The following is a 16,173-nucleotide window of genomic DNA, read 5'->3' on the forward strand; positions in this document are numbered from 1 at the left end:
CCGCGCTGCCGCTGCCTGCTCTGGCTTCCCCGCCTTCCCCGTCCCCCCAGAGCCTTGTCGGGAGGATTTTTGGGGGGTTTGTGCCAGGTAGGTGCGAGGGGAGGCAGAGGTGGTTGAAGGGTGGCCTCGGTGGCGTGGCCTTGAGCTCTCCCTGTTACAGCTCCTTCCTCTTCCTGTCTCAATACAGTTGCATGGGCGTAATAGCGTCTTGGATTTAAAAAACCTCTTAAACCGGTCACAATACGGTAACTCTTTCCTTTTTGCCCTTTCTATAGCTTACAAGTCTATTTTTTTTTTGGTTATTTTACTAAGACAATTGCGGCCATCGCTTTTGCTTACTGGATTTGATTTGTGATGTGTCAGGATAATTTTGTCAGATTAAAAAGTTATTAAGTTCTGTTTTGGAAAGCAAACTGGAGAAGAATAGCTTGTCTGCTGCTCATAGCTCTGTAAAAGTTTCCTGTGTGCTTATCTCTGCACAAATATAATGTGGCACCATCTCTCTGAAAAGGAGATACTTTTTTATTTAACACAGCAAGGCTATTTTGAAATTCCTGACTTCCTTGAAGCTCTATGTCATGCTATTACCTAGGGTTTTTAGGCATTTGAAACTGATAATTTTATTTCTGAGAGCTCAGGCAGAACTATGCTACTAATCTATTAGTATTTGAGTACATTGCTTCTAAACCACACAGGAAAAAAATTAATTAGATGGTCATAATTAATATAATCTATTAAAAGAAAATATAACATTATTATTTTAAAAATTAGATGATGGTTAACACTTGGCTGAACGACAATGGACCATGCTGACATGGAGCAATTCCAGGATCTTGAGCAGAAGTAGGTTGTTTGGAATTGAATCTACACATGCCTCATAGCAACTAAGTCCAGGGTTGTAGATGGTGAGCCAGGTTTGTGCCTTCTGCTTTGTTCCTGGTGAAAGGAATGTAATCCCTCTGCTACAGCTGATTTTAGTCACTGCAGCAGTCCATGAGGGGTGTCGTTTGCTTTCTGTACATTAAATCAGTCCTGAAGTGGCTGCTGTGGGTTCGATAGCACCTACTGGCTGGGGAGGCTTGGGAAGGTGCGTCAGAATAAAGGTCCTTCCCTCCTTCTGTAGGTAATAGAACAGACACCTGGAGAAGCATGACACAGGACTTGTGGCTTGACTGCATGTTGTCCTTTCTTCATTGTGGATGAAAGTAAATAGGTGAGCATAACGGTGGGAGTTGAATAGTTAGAATGTCATAGTATTTGTTAATAAAATTCCTGAAGATGCATTGATGAGTAAAGGATAATTGTGTCGGAAAAATGAAGTGTGTGTGTCAAGGAGGTCCTGTTGCAAAAGTTTCATGCTCTCATTTTCCCTGAAGCTACTTTTTTTGGTAAAAATCAGCAGAGAGATGACATTATGGCAGTGGCAGCGATATTAAGCAGTGCTTCTTTGTTAAACCTTTTCCATGTCAGTAGTCCTAAAATACAAATATTTCTATTTAATCCTCTTGGTAGACCCTTGCAATCGAATATTCATTTTTAGAGCATGGTAAGAATTTGTAACATAGTTGCAGTGTTGATGTAAAATGCAGAGGAAAAGATCTTTCCTGGAGTAGTGGTGATGCTAAGGGGACCCTGTGACTGCAAAACTAGGCCAAGTGGCTCAGAAAGATACAGGGGTTGTACTTCAGTGTACCAGCTTCTTACTTGCTTTTTGGATGGAAAAGATGTCACTCACGTGCAAGTATATTATGGGAAGGAGTACACAGGGGATGTTAAGCACTTGTTCCCATGTTTTAGATAGTGTATATATGTGGCTGAGTAATTTCTTCCAAGTCTATTATAGTCTTACTGACTGGTAATGTCATGTTATGATAGTTTATTATGCCCATTGTTATGATAGTGGGTATAATTTTGAACGTAATTCTGGACATTTCATATGTTCTCTGTACAGATTTCTGTACCTCTGGTATAGATTTATCATCTCTCAGCAAGGTTTTCCTTTTATTAGTAAAGCATTAAATGGTTGGATTTTTCCAATGAGACATATGACAGAATGAAGCTGTTTTCTGTACAGCCACATCTACAGTAGCTTTTCCATAGCATAAATAAACTGTTTCAGGAGGTGAGGGAAAAGACGTTTTCCAGCTGTCAGTCAGTACAACAGTGCTAATAAAAGTTAGTGGTTTAAACCAGGACTAAAACAGGAACAGTTTTGTCTATGACAGTTGCATTTGTGTTAGCGTAGTCAGCAACAGGATTTGGGCTTGATACAGTTGTTCGTGTTAGTTTGGTTTTGTTGTGTTTTTGTTTTTTTTTCAATAGAATGTTCTTTTTTTTCTAGATAATAACACTGGTCCATGTACCATCTTGTTTTAATTTCAGGTGGTGGAAACAAATAAGAAAATGAAATCTTTCCAAGGGGTGTGCCTTTTCAAGAGCCTGTTGGCAAATTGCTGCTGTCGCAGTCAACTTCACAGCTATCTTCTCCCTCCTATTGCAAAGAATATAGGTTATATGGTGGGACTGCACAACGGTGGATTTTGGAGGCCAAAATCTTTATTGGACACAGCTACATTCACTCTGGCTTTTAACATTTGGCATAGGAAAAAGCATCAGGATTCTCGAGCATTGTGGAAGCATGAGGCTGTGCAGAAGTATCTGGAGTCTCTAAGCAAGGAATACCAGCAGGTTAGTCATCTGTTAAATGCTGACTCAGTAAGTGACTTTGAGCAAAGAACCCTGAAGAGAAGATGTGCCAATCTGTCCCCCATTGCAGTTGCATTTCAAGAAATCAAAGAGGCTGAAAGAGAAGTTCAGGAGTTAGAAGCTATGTGCAAAGGTAAGGAGAAGACTCCTACTTAGTAGTTTCAAAACAGTAGCTTTGCTTGTGATAGATTTCAGTACCTAGCCTTTAAGGAAAGGTTTTAAAAAAGTTAGGCCAGCCATGGAAGACTCTCTGGTCCTGCCTGCTCCTGGGAGCTTGTGTGCTGCTGGGGCTTTCTACATCCAGCCACTTTCTTTCGTCTCACCTCACTTCCATTTGAGGTCTTAATATAGCTAACTTGGGAGAGCAGGGATCATCTGGAATCTCAGAGCTAGTAGAAGTTTTTTGAAAATGTTTCTTTTAGGGTTGTCTTTTTAATAGAACCTAATAGAACTGAAGGAAAAAAATGAGCAAGCCATTTGATAGATGCAGACTTCATCCATGTCATTTAAAATGGGATTCCATCTAGCCAGTTCAATGAAACTTAGTGAGCAAATTACATGAACTCTCTTTAGGAGAGAGTTCTTTTTTGAATTGTCAGCTCCCAATTTAAATGGCAAAAGCTAATATTTATTTGAAACTATTTGAGGAATCCTTCAAGGAATAAAAATTGACAGTTGTATAAGAAGATGTTGCTTTTCAGTACTCTGCTACAGTAGAAGTGTGGGTTCAAAAGAAGAAGTTGTTGCTGTTTTTGATACCATTTAGGAATAAGAAAGTGCACAGGGAGTAAAAGATTTTACAAAATAAGTAATAGTGCAACAATTTGAGAAAAAAAAAAAAAACAAAACATTGTTAAAAGTTTGAGGAGGTAGAAGAAGTAGGAAAGAAAAAATGTCATCCATTCTGCTACACCAGTAGGGATTAAGACAGGGGAGAGAAACATTGGCCTGGAGAGAATGGGGCCTACAGGAAAGAAGATAAGCAAAGGCAAAGCAAAGGGCAGGAGAAATGAGTAGCCAGAGGTGTCAATGCAGGAGGTTGAAAGTTCATGGTGCTTTTCAGAGACAGAACCAAGGGGTGTTGACAAAACAGTAAAAGACATATTGAAATAAAGCTGTTAAAAATTCAACTTGTTCAGAAAGGTAGGAAACATTTGTGTTCTTTAATTTTAGAAATAAATAGGTGTTTATGCTTTTGAAAAAAATTATTGAAAATGTTTTAATCCCCAATCCTTTCAATTTCTCTTCACTGGAGAAAGAGGAATGGGACTGAAGGTGTAGCCTCAGCAAATTTGGCAATGATAAAAAGCTGTGAGGAGTGGCTGACACAGCAGAAGGCTGTGCTGCCATTCAGGAAGACCTGGACAGGATGGAGAGTTGGGTGGAGGGGGACCTAAAGAAGTTCGACAAGGGCAGGTGTAGAGTCCTGCACCTGAGGAGGAGTAGCCTCAGGCACCAGTAAAGGTTAGGGTTTGGCCTGCTGGAAAGTAGCTCCCTGGAGAAGAACCTGAGTGTCCTGGTGGACAACAAGTTAATCATGAGCCAGCAGCGTGCCCTTGTGACCAAGAAGGCCAATGGTATCCTAGGGTGCATTAAGAAGAGTGTGACCAGCAGGTCCAGGGACATTCTCCTCCCCCTCTGCTCTGCCCTGGAGAGGCCACATGTGGAGGACTGTGTCCACTTCTGGGCCCCCCAGTTCAACAGAGATGAGGAACTACTGGAGGTAGTCCAGTAGAGGGCTAGGAAGATGATGAGGGGACTGGAACGTCTCTTAAGAGGAAAGGCTGAGGGACCTGGGTCTGTTTAGCCTGGAGAAGAGGAGGCTGGGAAGGGATCTTATCATATATGAAGAGTGGGTATCAAGAGGATGGAGCCAGTATCTTTTCAGTGGGGCCTGGTGATATGACACGGGGCAGTGGGCACAAACTGGAACACAGGAAATTCCACCTCAACATCAGAAAAAACTTCTTTACTGTGGGGACAATAGAGCACTGGAACAGGCTGCCCAGAGAGGCTGGGGAGTCTCCTTCTTTGGAGGCTTTCAAACTCCACCTGGATGTGTTCCTGTGTATCCTGCTCTAGGCAAAAGTGCTTTAGCAGGGGGGTTGCACTAGGTGATCCCCAGAGGTCCCTTCCAACCCCCACCATTCTGTGATTCTTGTTCCCAACATCTTTTATTTAGGGAAAAAACACGCAGAGCATAAATATAAAATGTTGGTATGAAGGAGCTGCTGCTGTCCTTGGCCAGTATACAAAGCTGACAGAACATCCCAGCCCACTGAGTCCTTAAGACTGGCTGCTGGGTATAACTTTGCAAAAATATATTTTGAGGGGGTTTTAAGCCCACTGGTTTTGCCCGGGAAGAAAACACCCCCAGCGGGACCCCAGTAGTACCTCCAGGGTGGTCGTCAGCGAAGAGGAGGGCAGTGACGAGTAAAGGAAGGATGGGCAACGATCGCTTTCTTCCAAAATAAAAGGTTTTAATAACGTGAAAATAACAAACAAAAACACCTGAGGCAGGCACTTAACAGCACCCACCCCAGGGGAGGAGCGAAAGAGCATGTGGCCTTGGGGCCAGGGGTTTTTAACAGGTAGGTAGGTGGGTTTACAAAGGCATTGTTCTGTAAGGATGCACGGATGGGTTACCTACAGGTCAGGGGTCCAATGGGTGTTAGGGGATTGGTCTTGTGGTGGCTAAGCCAACCACAACCTGGGAAAGGTGGAAAATTCTGGATGTGTGCCCCTGTCTGGGGACAAAGAGGCATCAGAAACCTCTGTCTCCAGGAGGCGCACTGCAACAGCTGGGGCCACCAGTAGACGTGTGAGTGTTAGCTGCTGTGAACGGGAACCAGGCTGCAGATGCCCAGAGACATGGAGCCTGTGGTCCTTGCAGCTGCCCTTGAGATGCCCGATTCCTCCCAGAGCATCCAGAGCTCAGGCGGCTGCTCGTGCAAGGTGAGGAGATCCATCCAGCTGTCAAGGGGCTGGTTTTATGCTGCATCTGAGGCTTCCACACTGGCCACAAAGCATGAGATTTTCCCCACCTCTTTGTGGCTTTTTTCCCTTGCTCTCACACCAGCTGGCCAAGGCTGTTTTTCCCCAGTCCCTCATTTGTGCTGGTAATTGTCCAGTTGTAAATTAAATCCAGTTAACTAGGTATGGAAAAATACATGCAGCTATTTAACCAGACATGTGTTTTTTTCCTTTCTGTGAGTTGAATTGGTTTCCTTTTCTAATGAGATGAATGATGGCCACCACTTAGCTGGTAGAACAGTGGGAAGAAAGATGGCAAGAAGAGGGTGCTCTTTGGTTTGGCAGTGCCAGGTTTTCCACTTGATTCTAGCTGTCTTCCAAGTTTCTAATTAAGTGTATAATCTAATGCTAACTGATCAGTGTCTTTTATTATGGTAAATTGGAACTTCCACAGCAGAAGAGGCTTGGAGCTTCTGCTAGCTTCACCCAAGAGTCTTTCCAAGTTTGGTAGTGAGCTTTGAAATGTGTGAAGAAACAATCTAATCACAGAATCATTTAATAATTCAGTTTGAAGAGGACCTCTGGAGGTCATTTGGTCTGATGTTCTGTACAAAGACGGACCAGTTAGAGCAGGTTGCACAGGGCCTTGTCCAGTTCAGTTTGGAATATATCTGAAGACAGAGATCCTACAACCTCTCTAAGCCCCTGTTCCAGTGTCTGATCACCCTTAGGGTGAAAATAGTTCTCCTGATATGTTATCAGAATTTCCCATGTTCCAGGTTATGTCTCCTTTTATCATGATATAGAGTCTGTCCCCATCTTTTCAATGCCTTTCTGTTAGGTAGTTGTACACAACAGTAAAACCTCTTGTCCCCCTGCTTTTCTTAAGGCTGAACAAACAGTTTTCTCAGCCTTTTCTGGTATGTGCTTTGCTCCAGCCCTTGACCATCCAGAACCTTGGTGGTTTTCAACTAGACCCACTCCAGCATTTCCATGCCATTCTGGTACTGGGGAGCTCAAAGCTGGACGCAGTACTCCAGGTTGTCTCATGTGCTGAAGGGAGGGGATGGAAATCTCCTTAAGGAAAGCAAAGAGTCCAAGTGAGGTCTCCCACATGCTGATGATTTGCATCCATAACTCCCACATCTCAGTGATCCCTAACAGAAAGTTAGAAACCTCATTATTATCATCATACAATTATTTGTAATGCTCACCTTAGTGAGTTGCCTACAAATTGTTGCATATATGGGTGCTTCTGGGCAAGTCTGGAAATAAATTCTGGTGCATGGAAAACTGTAGTAAGGGAAACTTGTCTGCGGGCTTGCTTTTGATGTGTTTTGTCAAATCCATTTGTGGATTTACCCTTGGACCGTCAATCTATGTGACATAACCATCAGAATTACTGAGGGTGAGTAACTGTCCTGTAGGACTGACATCTCTTTGATGCAGACTCTGAGCTGTAAGGTGGAGATTGAAGGAGGGGAGATCTGCTGCTCCTTCCAGCATGCCTGAAAAATGGGGTCATTTGGGTAGCAGTGCGCATCCTGGCTTGGGCTGCCCCTATGTGCCTTTTCATGTTGGCAAAGCAGAACCACAAGTTTTTATGTGCTGCAATGTGTGTTTTTAGACACCTGTTACAATTTGCTCTGTGCTAGGTGAGACTGGCTAACATCTATTCCTGTTGTTGGAATTCAGAATTAGACAGCCGAGATGAGAAACAACTTCTAGAGCTTGCCTTAGAAGAGAAGGAAGCCCTGGATAAAAAAATCAACATGTTGTGCAGAAAGGTGAGGCCAAGGTAAAATTATACAGCTTTGTGAATAAAGATGTCAGAGAAATGTTCCTTTGTGATCTTAGCAACAGACTCTGACACTTGTGTTTAGTGAAACACAAGTCCAACTTCTGTATGCTCCTCAAAAAGAAGTGGCAACGTTAATTATTAGTAAGCTTCTTAGTGACAATTGTCATTTTAGCTTACTTGCTCGTCTGTCTGCAGATGCTGGAGGGGATTAAAAAACTGGTGGGTCTTTACTATTGCGACCTGACCTGACATCCTAGTAACTGTTTATGGCAGCAGAGTGTGACTTCTGGAAAGATTTCTGGTTGGAACGTGGAGTCTCATTTTCAGCACCCCATGAGTAGGGAAATTCATTATAAGCAGAGCAGCTGAAACGACTCAGTGGAGAGCTCTGTGTTGGGGCTCATTTCTCTGTTCAGATTAAGATAATATGAAATGGGACTTCGCAAAAAAGATTAATGTAAAGATTGGCTGGGTTACAGTTGATAACTTTGCATTCATAGAGAGTTGGGGCTGGATTGGGTGACCTGGCACCTGACTTTTCAGGGACTGAGTTTTCAGGTAGCTTTCCTGTGGATGCACCAGCGTCCCATTGACTGCTCTGAGTTGCGGTGGCCATTGGACAGTTTTTAGTCCTACTTATTAGCTGGCCAAAAGAAATCAGCGGTTACATGCGCTCAAGCTGTGGCAATTGTGAAGGCTGGCTGTAAAGTTGATTAAGAGGAGGTACAGAGTCATGAAGGAGATAATAACGTTCTCTTTCTTTTTTTTTTTTTTTTCCCAGCTTTTCCAGCTTCTAGTGCCAAAGGAAAAATATGATGGAAGTCATGTCATATTAGAAGTGACAGCTGGCAGAACAACTGGAGGTCAGCAAAGTCCCCACAGTAAAGATTACTTCAAACCTCCATCCAACTTTATTAAACCTCTTATAAGTTATTCTTAATGCCTTTTTATACTTTAATGGTATAACGTAATACTTTCTAAAGAAGAGTTAATCTGTCTAATGACTGTGTGTAGAATTGCAGCTAAATCAAAAAGCTGGTGGCTGCCATTTTGTGAACTGCTATTTATGTCATAGTGTCTTTTATATTTTTAGGAGACATCTGCCAACAGTTCACTAAAGAAATGTTTGAGATGTACCAGAGCTATGCAGACTATAAACGTTGGACCTTTGACATTGTGAACTATACGCTGGCTGAGATGGGTACAGTAGTTCTTCAGACATTCCACTAAGACAGTGAAGTCAAAGGCAGTGTTTCCGTGCTGTATTGGCCACTCGTTATTGGTCTCTCTAGGGGGGTTGCATCATGCCGCCGCTCACATTTCGGGAGAGGACGTGTACAGGCACCTGAAGTACGAAGGAGGGACTCACCGCGTGCAGCGCATCCCCGAGACGGGCCTGTCGTCCCGCATGCAGCGGATCCACACGGGCACCATGTCCGTTATCGTCCTCCCGCAGCCAGAGGGGGTAAGCTAATGGCATGAGAGCAGCCCTGCTCGCCCATTTTGGCATTGGAGAAGGTGTTACTTAAAACCGCGTTACTGTTACTGTTTGGGGATTTTATTGATACCCAAGGGCTTTGTGCACGACCCAGCAAGTGAACTGCGAGTTCTCTGACTTGATAGTCCTTGGCTCTGTTCTTAACGTGTTTAAATTGGTCATCAGAAGTCACTTTGCAGAGGTTTGCCACTGCCTGAAATGGTGTGTAAATCAGTGATCCTTCCAGTGAGTATTCCAGCCCCAGCACTCACAAAGCTTGCCGCTATGACTAAGCCAATTTTAAATTGTGTAATGTATTGAGACAGGGAATATATCCAAGAAAATATTCACTGTTGCATAGTAATGTGATTCTGCAGGTCCTTTCTGATTTTTTTTTTTTGTTTCATTGAAATTACTGATGTCCTTCTCTGTTAAATCAAGGACAGTCTGCTTTGAATTTGAATGTGTGTGTTGGCTGGTCTTTCTGAAATCTCACTAATACTGACAGTTCTCACTTAAACCAGCAATGTGCATGCAAAATAAACAAAAACAGAACCTGTAGGCTTTCCCTGCATGTCCTCCTGCTTCCTTGTAATGCATTCCTTGCAACATTCATCAGATCTGAATGTTCCTTTCCCATCCACTGAGCTCAAACTATGGTTCAGGTCACCATGAACTCACATTTCCAAAGGTGTATCCTTTGCATACGTGGATTATTTCCTCAGTTAGATGGAGATGGTTTTAAACACTGTTGCAGGAGTCATTCAGGCGTGGCTCATGAGCAAGATCCTTACGCTGCTGTGGAGAAGTAGTTTTTTATTATTTGCTTATTTCTTAGTCTCCCTGCCCAAGCTAGTGATTTTAGAAAAAGTTGGTAATTTTGTTTTGTTTCTCACACACACACATATACCTTGTTTTGTGAAGGACCTGGAGTGACAGTTTGGAAAAAAAAAAAAAAAAGGAATATTTAAAGCATCACTTTCTTTGCAGAGATATTTGACGCTGCATTTCTTTTGAAGTATAATAATTATAGCTATTATTCAGAAACAGTTGTACTGGAGCAATTTTGAAATGTGATTTTTTTTTGTTTTTACACTATCACTGACATTCAAATATTTTTGGAAAGAGAAGAAAGCAGTAATTTTCTTTGCTTCTAGGTTGATATTAAAGTGGATCCCAAAGATTTGCGTATAGATACGTTCAGGGCCAAAGGAGCAGGAGGGCAGCATGTTAACAAAACTGATAGTGCTGTGAGAATTGTACACCTTCCCACAGGTAAGTCTGGCTGTATTTTGTGCTTCTAATCACTCCATGTCTGTATCCCGAACAGAAAGTTTGTGATCCTGTAGGTTGTCTCTTGCAGTAAGTTTACAGGGCTGGGCCTTATACCAAAAAAAAAAAAAAAAAAAGAAGCAGCCCCTTCTAGTTCTGCCACTCTTCTGGCAGGGCAGTGTGTGAGACAGTGTGTGAGACAAGTGTGTGATATGTGCCAGTGGCACAATGGTCAGCAAGTTGATGTTACACCAGTTTTGTCTTCAAAGAGCATGTGTAATGAATACACTATCTTAGAAGGATGAAGAGGGCTTGGGGAAGAGTGGCTGGAACGCTGCCAGGCAGAAAAGGACATGGGGGTGCTGTTGGACAGCTGGCTGAACGTGAGCCAGCAGTGTGCCAGGTGGCTAAGGCGGTCCACAGCATCCTGGCTTCTATCAAAAATAGTGTGGCTAGCAGGAGTAGGGAATTAAGTGATTGTTGCCCTGTACGCAGCACTGGTGAGGCCACAGTTTGAGTACAGGGGTTAGTTTTGGGCCCCACAGGATAAGAATGACATTGAGGTGCTGGAGCGGGTCCAGAGAAGGGCAACGAAGCTGGTGAAGGGTCTGAGGAACATGGCTTGTCAGGAGTGCCTGAGGGAACTGGGATTGTTCAGTCTGGAGGAGACCTTATTGCGCTCTACAACTACCTGGAAGGAGGTTGTAGCGAGGTGGGTGTTGGTCTCTTCTCCCAAGTAACTAGGAGTGGGATGAGAAGAAATGGGCTTAATTTGCACCAGAGGGGGTTTCAATTGAATATTAGGAAGAATTTCTTTCCTGAAAGAGTCATGAGGCATTGGAACAGGATGCCTAGGGAGGCGGTGGAGTCACCATCCCTGGAGGTGTTCAAAGCACGCGTAGATGTGGCACTTTGGGATGGTTTAGTGGTCACGGTAGTGTTGGGTTGACAGTTGGACTTGGTCTCCTTAGAGGTGTTTTCCAACCTTAATGATTCTGTGATTCTAAGAACAAATGGAGGATGACAGGAATGGGACGAAAGGTGTATATAGTGGGTGCTGTATGCTCTGCACCTTCAGGAATAATGGCCATTGGCAACCAAGGGTGAACCTGTGTAATTACATGACTGAAGATAAAAGAGGCTTGAAGTTCTTCTAGCTAATGCTATCATACGTTGAGTAGAAAGGAGAATGCATACTGGTAGGAAGGGAGTGTGTAGGCTGGACAACTGTCTTCCTCAGGGTTTGTCTTCATTGGAATTCCATGGGCTTCTGTCTGTCCAGATGCGGAATGTCTTTAGGTACAGGAAATTCCAGTAGTGACCTGAAACCAGCTGTTTCCTCTATGCCTTTGTATTTCAGAAATCAAATAAGAACTAAAGCTAAGTACTAAATTTCTTCTAAAGACCTTTATTTTACTTTTATTTGTAATTAAATTCAAGGCTCACCAGTACTGTTTAGACACTCTTCTTTGCTAGAATAATGAATTTTCCAGTCTCAAAAGAGCTTATCTTGACTAGTACTTTAAAAACTTGTGTTCCACTGTTGCACAGTCTATAGCAGCATGTTTAAAAATTACATATTTAACATGGGATAGCTACTTGGAGCGAACCCATTTTCTGGAGGCAATGTCAGAAACTTGTTTGCTTCATGAAATTTTAAAATACCCCTGACTTTTCTGTAGCACAGAACAAAGCCCCTGCTGCAGCTGTGAAGAGTTTAAAAACATACTAATGGCTCTGGCCAGGATGTTAAAATGACTTTTTATCCTACAGCTGAAAGGCCCTACAAACCAGCACTGGAGAAGGTTTCATTTTGCCTGATGTGTTAGAATTAATTTAGCTTGTTTGTTCTTTGTTAAAATGGGGTTTTAATCTGAGCTCTCTTGAATCCTGCTGCGAAGGACTGGCGGTGGAGTGCCAGCAGGAGCGATCTCAGCAGCTGAACAAGGAGATAGCTCTGAGGACACTGAGAGCTAAGCTGTACCAGCAGATCATTGACAAACAACTGAGTCAAGAGCAGAGTGCCAGAAAGCTGCAGGTGAGAACGTGGGGTTGCTGAAGTTTGGAGAGGGTGCAATGTGGGGTTCTTTCTGGTCTTTTTGAGCGATAGCAATAGAGCGTGTGAGTGTGTGTGTCTACCCAGGTGTGCTCTCAAAGGACAATCTTGCATTTTAACATAGTATGTCTGCTTTTTACTTAATCCAGTTCAACACTGTTGCAGACTTCTCAGGCAATGAAAATGAGACATCAGCTGTAGCCAGAAAGACGAGTCAAAAGATTAGTAGGAATTAGCCAAAAGGCAACGCTCAAAATCTTGTATGTGACCTCCGTATCGAGGCCAGAGTTGCACAAACAAAGCACCACTAAAAAAGTTATTGTCCATGGAAACTAGGACCAGAAGTTCTCAAAGTTCTGTTTCAACCTGTTTCTAAACCAGTACTTTTACTAAGAACATACACAGCTTTTAGAAGAAAGTAGTACAGAAACAATCCTGCCACTACATGGTTAGGTGGCAGTTTATTTGTTCTGGTTTAGGTAATCTTTTAAGGAAGAAACAGTTTCCATAACATTTTGGGTTGCCTCAAGTTACGCTGCAGAGCTTGCTTTTCTCTTGAAATGTGCTGTCATTCTTCTCCCATTCTTTGAGTACTTTTTTCTTTTGTGCTTGATTTGAGGTGCAAGCTTCAATAGTGATCACCAGGAATAAAAATACTTTAGAATGACGGAGTGATTCAGTACCCTGGAGTTTCCAGCTTGGCTGTCTAATCATTGATTTCAAGTTGCATTTGTGTGTTGTTTCTGCAGATTATTAACTCTGTCATTGTAAGCAGTGAGCCATTTAACTTCTGTTATTAATTTTAGCTTGCGAGGCTTCAAAGCTGCAGAAAGGAATGAGATGTACATTTATAGGAATACTACAGAAAATCAGGCAAAAGTAAATTACCTTTTTAATGTTTCAGGAGTTATTCAATAAATTCCCTGTTTTGAAATAGACACACTGGGTGCAGGTAAAGTTTTAAAAAAATCCGTTGCCACAGGCACCCATTTCTCTAAGCAGTTTTTAGCATGTAGTTCTCCACATTAATAAAGCATTTAACTGCACAACAATGCTGCATTTTGATTTCTGTTTTGAACTGTTAGAATCGCTTGCATTGCTGCACTTTACCACTAGAGGACTACACTTCGTATTCTTAATTTACTCTTCACTGCTAATTTCTGACAGGCAAATGAGTGGAGCTGCTTTGCCACGAGTTGACTGTGCAGCTTCTGTTGTCAATGGTGCCTACTTCTGCTTGCTGCTTTTTTTTTTTTTTTCTTTTTTTGTGGGAGCTACAACCTCCCAAAAAAGAAAAACACTCATGTTTCTGAACTAAGGACTCAGATAGGTTTATCTCTTGCCTTGAATTTTGAGAGCTACGTAACTCTTCCAGCTACAGAGCTGACACAGAAATGTACTGGAGGATGTTAAAACCTGGCCTGTGATACAGAATCACAAATAATACACTTTTGTAACACCACAATATTTTTTTTAAACAAAACATATCTAAGCCAGGAACCACTAGGATGATCCTTTAAAGTTTATTGTAGGCATGCTGTTTTAAAGTAGCATTTTGGGTTTTTTTTTAAACATAATGTAATAGAATTAGTTTTTTGCTGCTTTGGTACAGTTGGGAACAAGAGCCCAGTCAGAGAGAATTCGCACGTATAACTTCACCCAGGACAGAGTCACTGACCACAGGATCTCATACGATGCACGTAATATCAAGGTAACGGTTGCTTATCAGAGTATTTAATGTTGGATACTTAATGTGTGCCATAACATTTATAAATTAACATCATTAATGCAATATATGCGAGGGAACCAGATAGCCAGTTCTGCTCTGACAGAACATTGTCCATTTATAAAGCTTTGACTTCCTTTCCTGGCTGGCTGTGGAGTAGTGTTAGAGATGAGTGGCAGGGGGTACAGCTCCCAGGCCTGCTTCTCTGCCTACTTTGCTCCTGCTCTGTGAGTGAAAATGATCAGGCCTGTTAGTCCTCAGTGACTAACGCTGTGAACTTGCCAAACTGGGTGAGTGACACTCGAGATTCTTGAAGCTTGGTGCATCCAAAAGGAAAACCTGTCATGAAGGACTGTTTTTAAGTCATTCTGTCCTTCTCCTAATGTGGTGAAGAAAAACTTCTCTGTTTGCCTTGCAGGCCATAGTTCAAAAAAAAATTGAAACTAAATCTTTAAGATGACCTGAGGTTTGCGTATGGATTTAATGTTCTTTATTTATTGTTTTCGTACAGGGAAACAAATACCTGATAGTACATTTCTGTGTATTAGATTTATGAAAATGTTTTGAATTTTATAAGAAAGTTTAGGGTGACCCTTGAACATTTTGGTTTAGGAATCCACTTTACTGTAAGTGCTGTTGCATAAGGAACAACTTTTTTCAAAGTGACCAGAGATGTCCTGGGTGACTCCAGAGAACACAGGGCATGCTGAGTGTGGAATGACTCCTGTTGAGTGGAGTGGGGAATAGGTACACAAATACCATGGTGGAGGAGAATGGTAGGAAGTTCGACTGCATAAAAATGCCTTTTGTTAGTTGAGCTTTTCACTTACTTGGCAATGGGAGCTTGTTATTTATCTTGAGTGAAACTGAAACTATGAACTGCCTCACAAAAGGCAGCTGAGCTTTGCTTGCAAAACAAACTGGTTCTTGGCATGAACAACAGTATTTGAATTAGGTTCTTCAGTCCTTGATTGTTCTTGCTTGGGGATTTTCATGTAAACACATGGGTTACATGAAAGCATGGCAGGAAGGCACCAGTAGCTCCTTTTGTTGCTGCCAGAATCCATGTGTTTTCCACAGGCAGCCAAAGTCCTGCTGCTGTGCACCACCCCGTGTTGCTTTCACACGGGGGAGCCACAAAGACCAGCAAGTGGATGCAGCAAGATAAGACTATGAGCAAAGTGCATTCCAGGAGCTCCTTCTTTGAGTAGCCAGCGCTTCAGAAGGATACTGGTGTACAGTCCGTAATGCGTTCGGCTGGCTTTGTTTCTTTTGTAGGAAATTCTGAGCGGGAAAGAAGCACTGGATAAACTCATCAACAGACTGCTGGAGTTTGCAGAGATAGAGGCTGTCACCGAGTATCTGGAAAATTTGCAGGCTTCAGGAGGAGGAGGCTGCTGAAGACCTTGAGTAGAGTTAAAGCAGAGATGTTGTCTTCAGCAGCAAAATAAAATAGTTGCATTTGTTAGATGACAGGTTGATTAAAAACCGATGCTTCTCTTTTTCAGCACGTAATACTTCTCTTTTTTTTAATGTTTTGGTGCAAATGGGTTGAATTTGGTTACAGCAGCCCTCCCTGGCAAAAAGAGCAAGCTTGGAGTACTGCGTGCAGATACCTTCTGTCTTGGCAGCGTGGCTTCGTTCAGCTGGTTCTTCTCTTGACCATACTGCAGCTGGAAAGATACAGAAACATGGTGGTGGAGCAGAAGAAATACCAGATAGTGCCTGTTTTGTTTTGCGGGAGGGAGTTGTTCCTCTCCAGGTGAAAGAATCTAAGCTCCCCAAACTTAGTGTGCATTACTACTACTACTACTACTAATTACTACTAATAATAGTGTGGGAAAATAAGATTACTACTTATTTTTATTCATTCATGGGGTGAGCTTCCTAAATGTAGGCCCTTAAAAACAATTCAGTGTTACGATCCTTTATTTTTTAGAGTGAATATACAAAAGCAAAGGGAGTGACCTCAGGCAACGGGTCAGAACCTTAAGAGGGAAAGCTGTCAGCTTTCTTCCAGCCCCTCTTGACCAGCTTAGGGTGGGTCTGGGCCCCACGCCGCAGTGGTGTGTAAAAGTGCGTGTTGTGGTTTCAGCCTCAGTTGATGAGGATCTGGAGGGAGCCCGGCAGTAATAACGGGCAGCCCCTGCCTCTTGGCAGAG

General features: G+C 42.6%; 1 protein-coding gene across 1 annotated transcript; it reads left to right on the forward strand.

Moving 5' to 3' along the window:
- Positions 1-2,403: 2,403 nt before the first annotated feature.
- Positions 2,404-15,518, forward strand: MTRF1 (mitochondrial translational release factor 1). The gene is made up of 9 exons (XM_008943952.1): positions 2,404-2,839; positions 7,375-7,466; positions 8,262-8,343; positions 8,574-8,681; positions 8,773-8,945; positions 10,115-10,232; positions 12,131-12,267; positions 13,898-13,996; positions 15,290-15,518. The coding sequence occupies exons 1-9, from the start codon at positions 2,404-2,406 to the stop codon at positions 15,410-15,412; spliced, it is 1,368 nt and encodes a 455-aa protein (XP_008942200.1). The 3' UTR covers positions 15,413-15,518.
- The last annotated feature ends 655 nt before the right edge of the window (positions 15,519-16,173 follow it).

Source organism: Merops nubicus, unplaced genomic scaffold, assembly GCF_000691845.1.
Source record: "Merops nubicus isolate BGI_N331 unplaced genomic scaffold, ASM69184v1 scaffold20997, whole genome shotgun sequence".
Classification (NCBI taxonomy): Eukaryota; Metazoa; Chordata; class Aves; order Coraciiformes; family Meropidae; genus Merops; species Merops nubicus.